The sequence below is a fragment of the Dromaius novaehollandiae genome, chromosome 8 (genome assembly GCF_036370855.1).
Source record: "Dromaius novaehollandiae isolate bDroNov1 chromosome 8, bDroNov1.hap1, whole genome shotgun sequence".
Classification (NCBI taxonomy): Eukaryota; Metazoa; Chordata; class Aves; order Casuariiformes; family Dromaiidae; genus Dromaius; species Dromaius novaehollandiae.
In genome coordinates, this window is record NC_088105.1 from 10,016,977 (window position 1) to 10,031,533 (window position 14,557).

Here is a 14,557-nt window from a genome sequence, read left to right on the forward strand (position 1 = left end):
TGGCGATGCAGCTTGTAGTCGCCCTTCTGCCACCTTATTCCTGTGCAACTCCAAGGGACAGTGACGCCGTTCATTCGTAGCCCTCCCCGATTCCTCCAGCAGCTTCCAGTGCCGGAGCAGCTGCCTCTGCGAGGAGCTGGCTGCTGGCAGAGCCACGCACGGCTCATAGTCTCGGGCTGCCTCACAGCAAATACTGTCATGCAAAATCCAGCTGAAGGAGCTTTGCCAAGCTGTCGTACTGCAGCTGAAAGGAGCTGCTAGTCTTTCTGCTGCAAAGACAAGACTTCCTTCCAGGCACAGGGCCTCTGCCTCAAACCACAGAGCTGTTCAGGATCCCTCACCTGACTCACCTGGAGAAGCTGTTATTCCCCCATAAAGAGCTTCTCATGGAAACCTGGACTTCCAAATCCCCCTTCCACAAAGCACATTTCCCTTTCATAAAATATGGAAACAAGGCAGTGATCTGAAGAGCTGCTTGAGCACAAAAAGGAGCTACAAATAGCGGAAAAGTCCATCTTTCACATTTCTCCAAGAGTTAAGACAGTGTAGCTCTTTCAAGGGGAATTATGCTAATTGCCATGCTTATAAACTTGCCTTTGTCCCCCAAAACTGCCTGGAATTTCTAGCAAGCCACGTTCTCCTCAGCCGGGCAGAGACTTTCATGTGTCTTCTGTTGGCTTTCCTTCTAGATTCCCTTTAAGTTCTCTCCTCTTCAAGTTCTCCTAGTAAGCGCTGCTTGCCCTGACTTCCATCTCCAGCCTTGACTGAGCATATATGCTACAATAAACCATCTAAATCTGATAGACACTGAAATGATAATGTTACAGCTCTTTGCCACTTTTATGTACTGCTGTGCAGTCTCCCATCGAAGTCACGCAGCCCAGTACTCCATCGCGAGCGCTCTCTGTAGCCCAGCTGACAAAGCTGCTCTCAAGTTAAGCTGCTCAATCCTCCAAAGAAACAAATCTGTCTTTCCCGAGCAGGCTGCGAGTGACGTTTTATTGCTCTATTTTCAGTGTGAGAGAAACCTAAGATTGCAATCATCTTACTGAAAAGCTGGGAGAAGTGGAAGGTGGATGATGACAGGATTTGGAAATAAGAACTTTTCCAGAGAGGAGCTCATCTAGACAGAGAGAGAGAAATTTCTCCAGTGCATTGAATTTTTTTTTTTTTTTGAGGGACTCATTTGAGTGCTGTGTGTCCAAAGTCCAGGGAGGATGAAGCCTCTCTGGAAGAGGGGCTTGAGGGGAGGCTTTGAGACTGACAGATCCATAGTCATTTTTCTGCTCTGAATAAATGAGATTTCAGAGCTGATTCGTATATAATTTCTTTGAAAAATGCTTACAGGTGTCTCTGCTCCAGGTTCACTCGCCTGTGGACTCTGCCACAATGTCACCAGTGGAGAGGACAGCTGCGTGGGTTCTCAATAACGGGCAGTATGAAGAAGTGGAGGAGGATGCAGAGCAGAATCAGGATGAAGTCAAGCATGCTGAGAAGGTAGAGTTTACTCTGTATGCAGCAGACTCTCTGGCTTCTAGCGAGCCTTGTCCACCCCTCAGCTGGGTTCAAGATGCCTTTCAGGTGCTGCTGTGCCGGAGTCAAACACAGGTCTTGTTGGCATAGCCTCCCACTGTACATGCTGTCCTATAGTAGCTGTAGTACAATATCCCATACTGTAGATTAATCTATTTCCAGGCTGTACCATGTCAAATGGGTGCACACCAACATAGCTGAGAGTTCATACATTACAGCCTGATATTTGGCATTTACTTGCATCGTAAGTCATGCTGCCTAAGCGCTCAACTCATTATCTTTTATGACAAAATTATAGCTACAGTATACTGTCATTTTTCTACACTTGCAAAATTTTTTAGTGATCATGAAACTCCATTAAAAAAATTTATTATTAACTCAACTGAATATAGGTTGGTATGTGCTAAGCACTTGTACAAGTCTCTGCAAATGCAATTCAATCTTGATCAGCAACTGCATTCAGATTTTGTCTCGGGCTTCACCCAAGGCAAATGTCTGTCATCTAGATGGTAAAATATTTCAGGGCTACGCAGAAATGTCCATCATCTCCTGAGAGGCTTTTTTTTTTTTTAAGTGTCTTTATTTGCCAAAATAGATGTCATTTTCCCAAATAAAGTTGCATGTGTATGGCTGCTACAGTGATGAGGTCTAATAAGAGGTTTGGTATTTTGAGAGGGCAGGAAGAGAAGAGGAAGAGAACATGTGGTGGACAAGAAGTGGGAACACAGAGTTTTTAGGAAAGGTGAATGAACCAAAACCAAAGTGAAATGTGCTGAGACTCACTGCACTATTGCAGAAGTGATTATCCAGAGAGGCAGTAGGTGGAAGAACGAAACCTCAGCCAAGTAAATTCGCAGACTCTGTGTAGTGAGTGATAGGCTCTGCCTTCAGCCTGAGACAGCTGGTTTCATATCTTCATTAGGTCCTGAAAAATGAGTTATTTGGGTCACAATACTGGTCCCTTTCATAAGTTTGGTCACCGCAGGACATCTGTTTACAGTTGAACACTATTAGCAGCTTCTGTCTGGGAACTTCTTGGGTCTGGAATAACTGGGGATGTTACCAGGCAGGACTAAGGAGCCATGTCAGAGCTATTTGAGGGCCTTAATTGTGCTACAGGAAGACATCCTACAGTGTGGGAATAACTTAATGTTCAATGGGAGCCTACATGCTCCTTTGTGGTTGCCCACAGTTGTCTGCTTGTCATTTCCTTTGCTTCTATCAATTTATTTTTAATGAAAGCAAATGGTGGCTTTCCCTCAACAGCAGCAGAAAATAATAATCTGATCTGTTCCTTTCTCCTTTGCCTCTGATTCCTTCCTTCTCTCCTTCCTTCCACATGCAGTATGAACAAGAGATAGCCAAGCTGAAGGAGCGCCTGAAGGTGTCGAGTCGCCGGCTGGAGGAGTATGAGCGGCGCCTTCTGGTGCAGGAGCAGCAAATGCAGAAGCTGCTGATGGAGTACAAGTCCAGACTGGAAGACAGCGAGGAGAGACTGCGCAGGCAGCAAGAGGAGAAGGACAGCCAGATGAAAAGTATCATCAGCAGGTGAGACTTTGCTGGAGAGTTTGCAGACCATGTAGGGCAAGAAGCTCCCCTTTGTCACATGTTTTCTTTGACAGTAAAGAAGGTAGTTATGTGGGCATCTTGGCATCTCTGGAGTGATACCTGTACTGCCTTAGAGATGAAGAAACCGAGATACAAGTGTTGAGACTTGCCTCAGATTGCCAGGAGAGCAGATAAAAAGATTTAGGAATTTCTAACCCTAGTCTCTGCTATACTCATAACTAGTCTATTTGCTTTGTTTGGCAACTATACTCAAGGGGTAGTTTTACAGAACAGTTAGATTTTTGGCAATGCCTACTTTGCGAATAATAAATTCAGCCAATTGCGGGTGTCAGAAGGATAGATAAGCTTTCCTGAATGCAGCAGAATTCTCTTCTTGCAGAGAGAGGACAGTAGGAGAAGTCAAGGCAATAGCCCCAGAGTAGCCAAAACACCCAGGAATAGTATTAAACTGTCCTAATTTCTCTCTCTTTTTGTACATCAGACTCATGGCAGTTGAAGAGGAACTGAAGAAGGATCATGCAGAGATGCAAGCTGTCATCGATGCAAAGCAGAAAATTATTGATGCACAGGTAAGGAGCTCAGGATCTCCAGGAGCCAAGTGTTCTGTGCTCAGAACCCGTTGTTCTCCCCTCTGCTCCTGCCCCAGCATTATTATCTAGCTCCAAGTCAGTACTGTCCCATGGTGTTGCACACATGACTTACTGCCTCCTAGAAGAGAATTGGTTTTTTTATACAGTGAAGACTACTATCTGACACAAGGCTTTGAAAAAGCTTGACAGCAAATCACAGGACTGACTGCTTCTCCAAAACCTTTTCTACTTTAGGAGATCCCAAGTGGTAAAGGAACAGTGGTGCATTGTGTAGACATCGTTCCAAGTGTGGGCCTGGGAACTCTGGAAAAACTGTGCTTCATACCAGCGTAGTTTAATTGCCATGTGCATGCATCTCAGCTATGCAAGCTAAAACATGGCTTTGAATGTGCAAGAAAAAAGAATGCTTGCCATGGAGCATTGCCCAATATAATACCTCCTATGTGGCATTTCACCTCATCTGACTGTCCGTGTCAGTCTGGGAGAAACGACCCCTTGGCCACCAACCTGCAGTGCTTGCCTCAGTCACACAAGTTAGTCATGGAAAGTGGGACCTAGTGGGTGATGCATGTGAATGTATTGTGTGGGATCGTTTCAGCTTTTCTTCTGTGTCCATGCTGATGCCAGAGAGCAAAGCTTAGACAACAGAACATGAGACTGATTTGATATCTGCCTGCCTGTTACGTTTGTGGTTTTTGCTTTTAGAGAGCACCTTTCCTGCTTCTGGGCTTTTCAGTAGTTTCAACTGTATAATTTTTAATAGATGATCTTTTAAGAGGATTACATGTTTCAGCAGCAACCCAAGTTATTTCAGAAAGTTGTCTCTCCTTGTGTAGAGTGAAAAAAACAGATGCCTCAGTTGAACATTGCTGAAGATGCTACTGGTGTATTAGGACACAGACGTAAGAGAGCGCAAAAGGCATACCCTGGCCATTGCTTTGCTGTTGGATGGCCAGCAGTAATTGAAATGTTCGAGCCTACACAGAAGTGTAGGGAAAATATAGAACAGAGAAAAGATGTGTTCTTAAAAGGCTGGTGGCAGTAGAAACATGCTTCGTGGCAGATTTGCCTTCTGACAATCTGCGAAGTTCGAAGTTTTGTCTGCTGCCTCTGCCTGTTTTCCCACAGTTATTCTTCAGAAAGACTGTTTATGAAAGCTGGATTTTTGGATCCATGTCATCTAATCTGAGCGAATCACTTGTGTACAATAACATGGTCCATCTGTTCTCTAACCTTGTAGAATAAGAAGAAAGTTGTACTGGAATTACACCATCTGTATTTCCTAGCTATAGTGCAAGATGGGCTAAATGGGCATACCAGTGTACTTGCCCTTTCTAGCTGCAGCTCAAGAAGAAATCCCTTCCGTGAGGACTTGCACTCAAAATCCAGAGTGAGGGGTGCAGTGCTGGACAATGAACAGGAATGTAGTCAGTCATTTGCTTTATTTTTTATTTTTTCTTGGCAGGGAGGTGCAGGGGGAGACAGTACATCAGACCTTTCGTACAGTCTGATCAAGGACTGCTGCGAGTTTAAAGCTGGAGCAGAAGTTGAATGTACAGGGCCATTTTTCAGAGTTTATCCAAACAGCAGCCTGGTTTTGAGGGATGTGATACCTTTCTCACCCCCCTCAAGAAGGAAAAGGGGAAGGTGAAAGGGACATTAAACAAATGCATAGAAAGACATATTAGAGGGGAGGATCTGAGAGACTGTGCCTGACTGAGGAACTTGCATCATTTAGCACCTGCAGTGGGAATTGTTGAAAAGACAGTAGCATTGCTTAAAGCAAGGTCATCTGCAAACCTTAACTACTTCAGTGTCACTCACAGGGAAGGCTTAGTGGTCATTGCCCTTTCATGGGTGTCTAAGCAGAAAAGGAGATGGGTAAAAGGCTTAGAACAAACGGTCACAAAAGAGGAGCCCCCAGGGGTTTGCTGGGTGGTGCAGTGATCCTTCTAAATCACACTTGGACGTTTTTTCTCAGTCTGTGATTCATTTGGCAAAGGGATATACGGTGGCTAGAAAAGGAAAGGTCTTTTTTGTGCAAGATGTACGGAGTAGAGTTGGAACCTGGCTTATCTCACCTGTTTGAAGATTTAAGTGACTGCCTGGATTAGTGATAACCTGGGCTTCTTGTGCTTAATTACATCGCCACAAGATGCTTTTCAGGATTTGCTCTCGTGTCTGGTGTTCAGGTGTAGCACACGCTATGAAACCGTGGCGCAGGGAGAGCCGTGTTCGCAGCACCCGCGCTGGCCCTGTGCAGCGCCCCGTGCACACTGGGGAGCCGAGGCGGTCTCCAGGCGTCCCAGACTGAGCAGGGGAGGCCTGGCTAAACTCTCCTCGGAGGAGCGGAGCTGCAAAGAGTACTAGCCCAGTTGCTATTGCAAGTGACGTCTCCGCTGTGTTAAATTACAGGTCATAAATGGGGATGAGATAATTCAAACAGGCAAGTAAACCCAATCAGTTCTCTAGCTGAGCAGTACCCAGCCCTGGCCCAGTGCACTGACCTCCTACCCATTCCAGCTCCTCCTGCTTCCCGTGCCTAATTCGTGTGGGTTAGAAACACGTTTGGTTAGGTTGTGTTTTTCCTTTGAGTGAGAAGGTGCCTCTACTCACCAAGCTCCTCCTTTAAAGATTGATTCTCCAGGTGTTGATTCCCAGCTGCTCTGCAGGCTGGTGTAGTGAGCACTCATCGATGCCAGGAAATACCCGGCCTTCCATTTTTAACCCTTTGCAAAACTACATGTTTTGGAAAGAAATTTTAATTTCAAAATATATATATTCAGGGAAATCTTAGTCCAGGGAGGAGGAGCTTTAACTTGCTGAGAAACGCATCTCTGCTAAGGCAGTTATTTTTTTGTTTGGTTTGGGTTGGGTTTTTTTTTCTCTCCAGCATTGATTTCAGCATGGGAGGAAAGGCTAAGGCCTTAGCTCCTCCCTTGTCCGTTCTCGCTTGCATTGGCTAGGCTGGGCAAAATGCTAGGGCAGGCTATAGCCTGCCTTACTGTTGATTTCTCCTGCCTCCTCCTCCTCCTGCTCTGCTCTGCGGAGCTGGGTCTCTTCAGGGCTATAATATAAACGGCATTTAAATTCTGCTTTGTTTTTGCACCCTAACATTTACTCACTGGCAGAAGCCCGCTAAGGAAAGCAAACATTACTTGATTACAGATGTACTGCGTAGCTGATGTGCTGGGATCAAAATCTCATGGGGCTGCTGTAGCACTTACATCTCCTGAGCAGTATGTTTGAACTATCCCTTAATGTTTGTGCCTTCTGTACATCATTTTTCCTTCATTTTGTTTCTCAAAGGGCTGGGCTGGGCAGAGTTCCTGCATGCGGCTTTTTTCAGCCAAGTCACAGAAATTAGAGATTTTTTTTTCCTCAGTGAAAAAAAGCCAATGCACTGGTATCCTTGAGAGCATGTTTACCTGTTGCAATGTCTGTTGCCGCTTTGTGTGGCTGCGTTTTTGTTTTTTTTGTTTTTTTTTTTTTTTTTTTGTTTTTTTTTGAGGGAAGATGAAAATTGACATTTGTAATTGTACCACCAACTTTTTGGCTTGACCTGCCAGTGCTGTATCCCAGTGCGGGCAGTCTAGCTTTTAGTAGGTTGGCTTTTGTTGTTGGGCGGTCTTTTTAATTTATTTTTGTTTTGTTTCAATAAATTTAGTATACGTCCTTTAGCTTTCTGAATACTTTTGCTGAAAGTGGAGGCTGGCGCTTTCTGCGCCAGAAGAGCCCAGGTGGGGCTGTGCGACCCCTCGATTCGGCGGAGCCCGGGGGCCTCAGAGCTGGAATGGGTCTCGGAGCAGTGCTCAGTGTTTGTTCTTGTGTTCTGTCGATGGCGTCTCCCCCTCCACCCACACTGCCCTCTCTCCCCTTCACCTCCAATAACCCCTTAGTTTTAGCTTTTGGCTGCTTCTTTTCTATGTTGCGATTGCACCCTCGCTCCTGCTGGCAACTGCAGGCTGCCATTATTTGCTCTTTTTTTTTTTTTAATTTCAAACATACCATGGGTTTATTCTGAGCACACTCCATCCAGTATACAGAGACGATGGCCATTAGATATCACCTGCACTTTTCTCTACCGAATGAAACTTCCCATCACTTTTTTTTTTTTTTTTGCTGCCTGTTTCTGTTTTTCTAACACATTTAAAAAAAATTGGCTCTTGTTATTAACACCCACACCCTTCCCTTCCCTTCCATGGCAAAATACTGCATTTCCATCCGCCTCAGTTGGAGGCTGCCTGGATAAAGCCACTGTGACTAGATCCGTTCGCCAATGTAACTTTGACTTACTGTCCCCTTCCCTGGTGCAAAAAGGCCAGAAGGGCCAGACTGGCGTGTGAAAAGCCTATGGGCGATGTTACCCCAAGAAAACAGAAAGAGGCAGATATCCCATCTTACCAGAGAATGTCAGTAAGGCTGCCTCTGCCTGGAGACCATCCGCAGGCACTGTCACAGCCCCGGTCCTGGAAACTCCTGGTAGAGCAGGCTGGTGGGGCGAGGGTGTCTCATCTGCCAAGGAGCTCTGACTTTGGGGTGCTCGTTGCAGGAGAAGCGGATCGTGTCGCTGGACTCCGCCAACACGCGGCTGATGAGTGCCCTGACGCAAGTGAAGGAGCGCTACAGCATGCAAGTCCGCAATGGCATCTCGCCCACCAATCCCACCAAGCTTTCCATCACGGAGAATGGTGAATTCAAGAACAGCAGCTGCTAAATGGGCTGCCGGCCAGCTCCCGAGGAGAACAACAAGAGGGAGCTGACTTGAGAACCCCCTTTCCCCTCACAGGTTTACATAATGCTGCTAAAATGCAAAAGAAAGAAAAACTCTGAAAATGGGCCTTAATTCCCCACTCGAGGCCAGGAGAATAGGGCTCCCAAGAACGAGTCCTTCCATATCACTGTGTAAATAAAGGGATCTCTTGAGTCATGTACAGAAAATGCCGATGTAATATACCAAAAGGAAGTGAATACTGTAGATTTTTTTAATTATTGCTATTTTTATTATTTTTTTTTCCTCTTGTTAAAAGCACTGCAGCCCTTGGAGGAGGAAGAGGGGAGTGTGAGTGCATGTGTGTTGTGGGTGAGAGAGAGAGAGAGAGATGAGCAGTGGGTTACATTAGATAGCAGCTGTATATATCAGGCTGACTGATACAAGCACACGAGTGGAGTGAAATAGTAGTGAATTGAATTCTATAAAAAGACTCATCTGTTGGTTTTATTCCCCTCTTCCCTAGTTGTTCTTTAACTGAATGCAAACTCAATAGCAAACATTTTAACGAGAAGATTCGCTCTTGCTGGAACTTGTAGTTACTTTTGGTAGGACTCTGGCAAAAAAAAAACCTCAGTCTTTTTGAACATTCTGGGTAAAAACTCCGCTCGGAGCAGCAAGCTTGTTTCCTTACGTTTGCACAAAGTCAGGCTTCCCATCAAACAGAGAAAGGGAATCTGCAGTTTTCAAGGTAGGATTCTTTCTTTTTTATGCCAGTTCTAATACAGTTTAAATTTTATGTTTTGAGAACTTACAGACCTGTAAATACTTTTTTTTTCTTTCTTTTTTTAATTTCTATCCAGTCTTCACTTCATGTACCATGCAGTAGCACCCTGAATTCATTCTCTGCACTTCATCGGGAACAGGCAGGTTAATGCCCTGGAGAAAGGGCTAACCAAAGGGTCCCTATGCCCAGCACAGTAGATTTCTGTATGCAAAATTCATTTTTTCTAGATTTCTTCATTTTAACTCTGTAACGTTCAGTTTCACTATTTCAGCCACTGGATTGGCCAGTCTAGTTCTGCTGAAAGATGCTTTCTGAGCTTTTTTTTAAGGTCTTCCATTTCCACTGAAATTTGTCTGACTTTGGATACTTTTAAGGATTTTTTTGGCATTCTGTACTCACCAATTTTTTTCTTAAGGAGTTTAGACTAAACTTTTCATCTCCAACTACTTTCAGTTGCATTTCACCGCAGCTTACTCACAGGCTATATGTGAATGCATCTGTAATTACAAAGTGACCTTCTTGTGCAAGATACTGACATTCACATACTGTAAAAGATTCACAATAAATGACACAGTCTTGTCAATTCTCATGATTTCATCAAATGTCACAATACTTAGCCTGAGGTTTTTTAAAGCCCCAGCTTCTTGAGTCAACTAATTGTGAGTCTTCACTTTCACCTCATAGTGTACATTTCTAACCCTTTTTTCTTACGGAAAAATTGGGATGATTTGAACTCAGAAATTAAATCATTTCAACAGCAATTCCAATTTTGAATTACAAGAGTATACTAACGACAGCGAGTGTAATTAACCCTTCAAACAAGTTGTGGAAACTGGAAAAGTTGATGTCTTCAAAACTGGGCACAACCTCAAGGTTGCCTTCCTGCGGGATGTGCTCAGCGAAACAGTTCAGGCTTTGACTGAGAAAGAGTCTGAGAGATGAGCGCAGGCGCACTAGAATTTCAGGAAGGTCAGAGTCGATGATCTGATTGTTCTTTCTGGCCTTAGTTTTTGACTCTCTAAAATTGTATTGCATTAAAAATGTGGGGATTTCTAAGCTGATCTCATGACTTCTTGAAAGCTGACTCGTGTTGCCTTGAACATGAAGGGTTGGCAATGCTGAGGGCCCAAATTCAGAGTCTTTTGTCACATTCGTTGTTTGAAAATGGATTAATCTCACCTCTGTAGGCAAATTCAGTTTGTGGTAGAGCGCAGTGTGTTAACTGTTCTACCTTGATTACTGCCAGTTAAAATACTTCAGTTAAACATTGTAACACAAGTCTATTACATTACTAACTATGCATAAATACAGAGACCACATCTCCTGCACTGTAGGATGTATACGGAAAATGTGTATGAATCTCTTAACAAGGCCTTGGCTGTTGATTTACATCTCGAGGTAGAAGACTTGTCAGCAGTGAGTAGGGATTTATCTGTAATGCTTAGTTCTTTCAGCTCAAAGCTTCTGTCTCTCACTGCTCGGATGGGGCTTGGCTCTGCAGGCCAGGGAGCGTTCCTGCCTCGTTCTCAGCGTATCGCAGCCAAGTCTGCACTGTCTGACACACCGGGGTTGTGCACTGCATTTGCTCAGTAGTGACTTATTTTCAGTACTTTCCAAATGATGTCTTCCAGCTTTGAGTCATTGCTGACCTCTGATATTTTCTTCCTCAAACTGTGCCTTTCAGTTCCTTCTCCTTTCCTCCTTCCTTCGTGCATCACAGCTGTAGCTGTACATCAAGCATGGATTAATTTCTGTCTTGCGTGAGTAGCTCTCTCTTACAACAAACATTTGCAGCCCCTTTTTGTTGAGTATTTTTGTGTGACTTGCATCTCTCCCTTTGCTATTTTACCATACTTACACAGCTGCGTGATAGGAAGTTTCTTCCCCAAAGTAGCCTTTGGAGATGGGCATGTGCATTGCTCATTTATTACACAGTGCAAATGGTATGGGTGTTCTGTGACTGAAACGTGAGAGCAAGTAGCCATTGGAATACATTGGCTATGGGGCTTTTTTGCCTCCAGGCTAGAAGAACAAGGCAGAAGCAGAGGTGTCATTCTGGTAGCAGTAGTCCAGCATTAATTTGGGAAATGCATTTCACCAGAGTTCACCAGCTTTCTGGTAATCTATTAAAGATGACTGGCGTAGCTCTATGGTTAGATGCTGAAGTGCCCAAGGAGTACATGTTGGTTTCTGCAAAGAAATGCAATAGGGGCGACATTTCAGTCCTCTTTTTTTAGAGAGGAAATAATACCTGCCCCAAGGTTTATATGTTTTGGTGAGCTCTTTAGTGATGTATCATTCTGAATAATGTCCTTTCTCCTATGTATTTCTTAAGCTTGTAGACTGGGAAAAGTTGCTCTTCTAAAAGGGTCTGACTGCCAGTACCACCCTCACAGCTTGCTGCGAGGCTGGCTGGTGTTGCTTGTATATCAATTTCTGTGCTAAAGTGCAAAGAGTGTTTGTCTGTGTATGGAGGAGAAGCTGCCTGTTGACCCAAAACGGGGTGAAGGTCGCAGATTCGCAACGTTGCAAGACTAAAATTGATCAAGCTGCAGAACAAAACATTATGCTCCTGAGTTCTGCAGGCAGCTGTCTCTCCCAGTTTGTCACCAAGTGGCTTTCTAGAGAAATTTTAAGCTGCTTCAAGCCGACAATATGCGAAAATGTCAGGTTCTATTTTGTCCAGTCTGATAAAATTCCAGTGGCACTAAACCACGTGGCAGCCAAAAGGTCTGTCTGTTCTGGAACAAGAGCCCTAACCGGGCCTGACGGCATTTGCTTTCTGACTAAGAGCTGGTGGGTTTGTGCAGCAATGAGAGGAAAAGTAAATAACACAAAATCTGATGAACATTGTAGTCACTGGGGTTTGGTTTGTACTTTCACCAAATGCATCAGAATGTGCCTAATGCTGTTGCAAGCAACTGCTGCTCCCATTTGGGAACAGCTGAGGTAGCGCAGGAAAAAATTAATAGCCAGTAGGAGTGATTTGTTTGTTCCTAAGGCTGAAACAGAAAAACTGCCCCATCCTGGCAGCTCAGTCCCTGCTGGCCATCTGTACTCAACACTGCTGTAAGGATGATCCTTCCCAAATGGCAAAGCCAGCTGGGCGTCCAGGTTCTCAGGAAAAGCTCCTGGCGGGTATGGTGCAGCAAAGAAACACAGCAGTGTTTTGTGGCACTGTGGCCTTTTGCCATGTTGTGTACGGTGTCTGCAGGGTGCATGAAGAACATGAGACAAGCACTTGTGGAGAACAGAGGAAGCACCTCTGGAAACATCCATGCTTTGCAACTCAAGGAATTCAGGCTTTTATTATGGGAAATGAGGTTGCATATCTGGAAAGTACCAACTGTCATCTCCTTAGTGTATTAGAAATGGGCAGCTATGTGTAAAAGCCCAGATTCATACAGCTACACATTTTGCAACTTTGCTCATAAATGAAATAATTCTAAGCAGGTGATCCAGAGGAGCATGGAAAGGGATGTGTATATCTTCTAGTTAAGGGAATATGGGGTATATCCAGTAGTAAATTCTGTATCCATCTAATAAGTTCTATTTTGTGTTCTTGCAATTGCTTTGGATTGGCTTAGGCTTTTTTTCTTTATATTAATTCCATATTTCATTGCTCGCTTAAACCCACCAGCTTTTAACTTCATCTGAAACCTCAACCGTTGAAGTCAGTCATTTTTACAGCAGTGTACTGGGAATGTGTCAGCAATATTTATCTGTCAGGGTAACTACATATGTATCCTGTCTGTGTTCTGCAAATTCTGTCTGTGTTCTGCAAAAATGTCTGTGTTGTTCCTAAAAAACAGTTCCTGTCCAAGGTGAAACCGTTATGTGTATTTACATCGGTGATTAGCGTTAACTGTGTAGAAGTGTTCTGGTCAGCCACAGGTATCCAGCTGAGCGTGACAGATCAAAAGGGTTAAACTTAGGCTGATGCTTTTAGACGTTTCCTTCTTCACATAAGTTAACTCACATGAGAGCAAGCATGTCATTACAGATCATGCCTGCCAGGAATCCTACCTGTAAAAATAGATTTTCTGTCTCAAGGGCCTTAATAAGAGTGTTACCACACAGAACAGTTTTACAATGATAGCTCTAAATAATTTATTTTTTATTTCAACAAAGTACACCTTAAAAAGTAATAAACTTGTTTTTCAAGCTGTATTTTTATGCTAGTAGCACTGGACTGTTTGGTCTCTGAGATCCATCTCTGCATTTCATTGCCTGGGTTTGTTCTAAAGAAGATTTATTTTTGTTCTGTGAATAATTTTTGAAGGTTCTTGTATATGTACAGATACAGATACATTTGAGGTCTTTTATTGATATTCCTACAAAGAATACAAATAAACTTTAACTTTAAACAGTTTGGACCCATTGAACCTGTGCTGATTTAAAACTCTGTTCTCTCTGCTATCAGGTTGTACCTGTGTTTTGTGTAACTTAGGATGGTGGGGGGGAAATTCAGACAGTGCAGCTTAATGTTTTGGATAATGTGCTTTTGGAACCGGAGCTGCCTGGGTGAACTGGAGGGGTCTGTGGCTGGGACGAGCAGCAGAGCACTTCCCTTCTCGAGTTTCTGGGACACCAGGTTCTGCTTGTGGCAGGGTATTTTGATGGGGAGTCCCACCTGAATGCCAGGGCTTTGTCCCTGAGCTCTGCCTCCCTGTTACAGCAACCTCTCCTGGTTTCCGAAGCCTTCCACTTGCCTGGAAATGCCTGGCATTGCGGAGTGAGAGGGCGACGATCTGTGGTGGCATAGAGAATTGCTCTCTGCTTTTATAGGCTGTAGAATACTTTGCCTTTTTTTTGAAGCTAAAAGACTACTTAGCCTGAAATCATATCTTAGGCAAGGGATTTTTGGTTATTTTATTACTAACAACTTAAGTGGTGAAAAAAAGAACTACATTGCATTAATTAATGGGTTTATTCCTATCACACTGGACACGTGAAATGTGGTCAGCCCAATTTTCTTGTTCAGTCAATTCCTGGTTTTCAGGTTTTTCTGCACCCACCCAAAGCTGCAGTATTTGAAGTGTGGACATGAAGAGGAATATTCATTTACAGGTTCGCATAAAATGCTGGATTCTAGGTAATTTTTAATTATCCTTACACATGTGTATGAAATATTGTATAACAGAAGTGGAAAAAACTTTCTCGTTGAATGCAAAATCTATACCCAAGGGGATGTTTTGCTAAAAGCTTTTTTTGTTCTCATTTTGCATGCTAATTTTTTTTTCAGTAGCTTTGAAGCCTGCAAAATACACACAGCAAACTGTTAGTTGTTACTGCGTGTCTCCACCCTGGCCCTACACCTTGTTCTGTTCAAGTCCCCTACATGTTGTGCCTTGTTCTTGCTTAGGC

At 43.8% G+C, this 14,557-nt stretch overlaps 2 protein-coding genes across 17 annotated transcripts in view; both read left to right on the forward strand.

Annotated features, from left to right (window-relative positions):
- The window catches only part of RASAL2 (RAS protein activator like 2), a 173,319-nt gene extending 159,744 nt beyond the window's left edge, over positions 1 to 13,575 (forward strand). For 9 of the 16 annotated variants that reach the window (XM_064515616.1, XM_064515618.1, XM_026100973.2 and 6 more), the window contains 4 exons: positions 1,348 to 1,497; positions 2,879 to 3,081; positions 3,584 to 3,671; positions 8,245 to 13,575. In XM_064515616.1, the coding sequence (XP_064371686.1) occupies positions 1,348 to 1,497; positions 2,879 to 3,081; positions 3,584 to 3,671; positions 8,245 to 8,409 (606 nt within the window). In that variant the 3' untranslated portion in view covers positions 8,410 to 13,575. The remainder of the gene's footprint in view (positions 1 to 1,347; positions 1,498 to 2,878; positions 3,082 to 3,583; positions 3,672 to 8,244) is intronic. The other 7 variants (XM_064515617.1, XM_064515619.1, XM_026100978.2 and 4 more) reach the window with 1 other exon arrangement.
- RALGPS2 (Ral GEF with PH domain and SH3 binding motif 2) overlaps positions 9,022 to 14,557 on the forward strand; it is a 186,807-nt gene continuing 181,271 nt past the window's right edge. The window contains exon 1 of the mRNA XM_064515623.1: positions 9,022 to 9,154. The gene's annotated coding sequence lies outside the window, so the exon portion shown is untranslated. The remainder of the gene's footprint in view (positions 9,155 to 14,557) is intronic.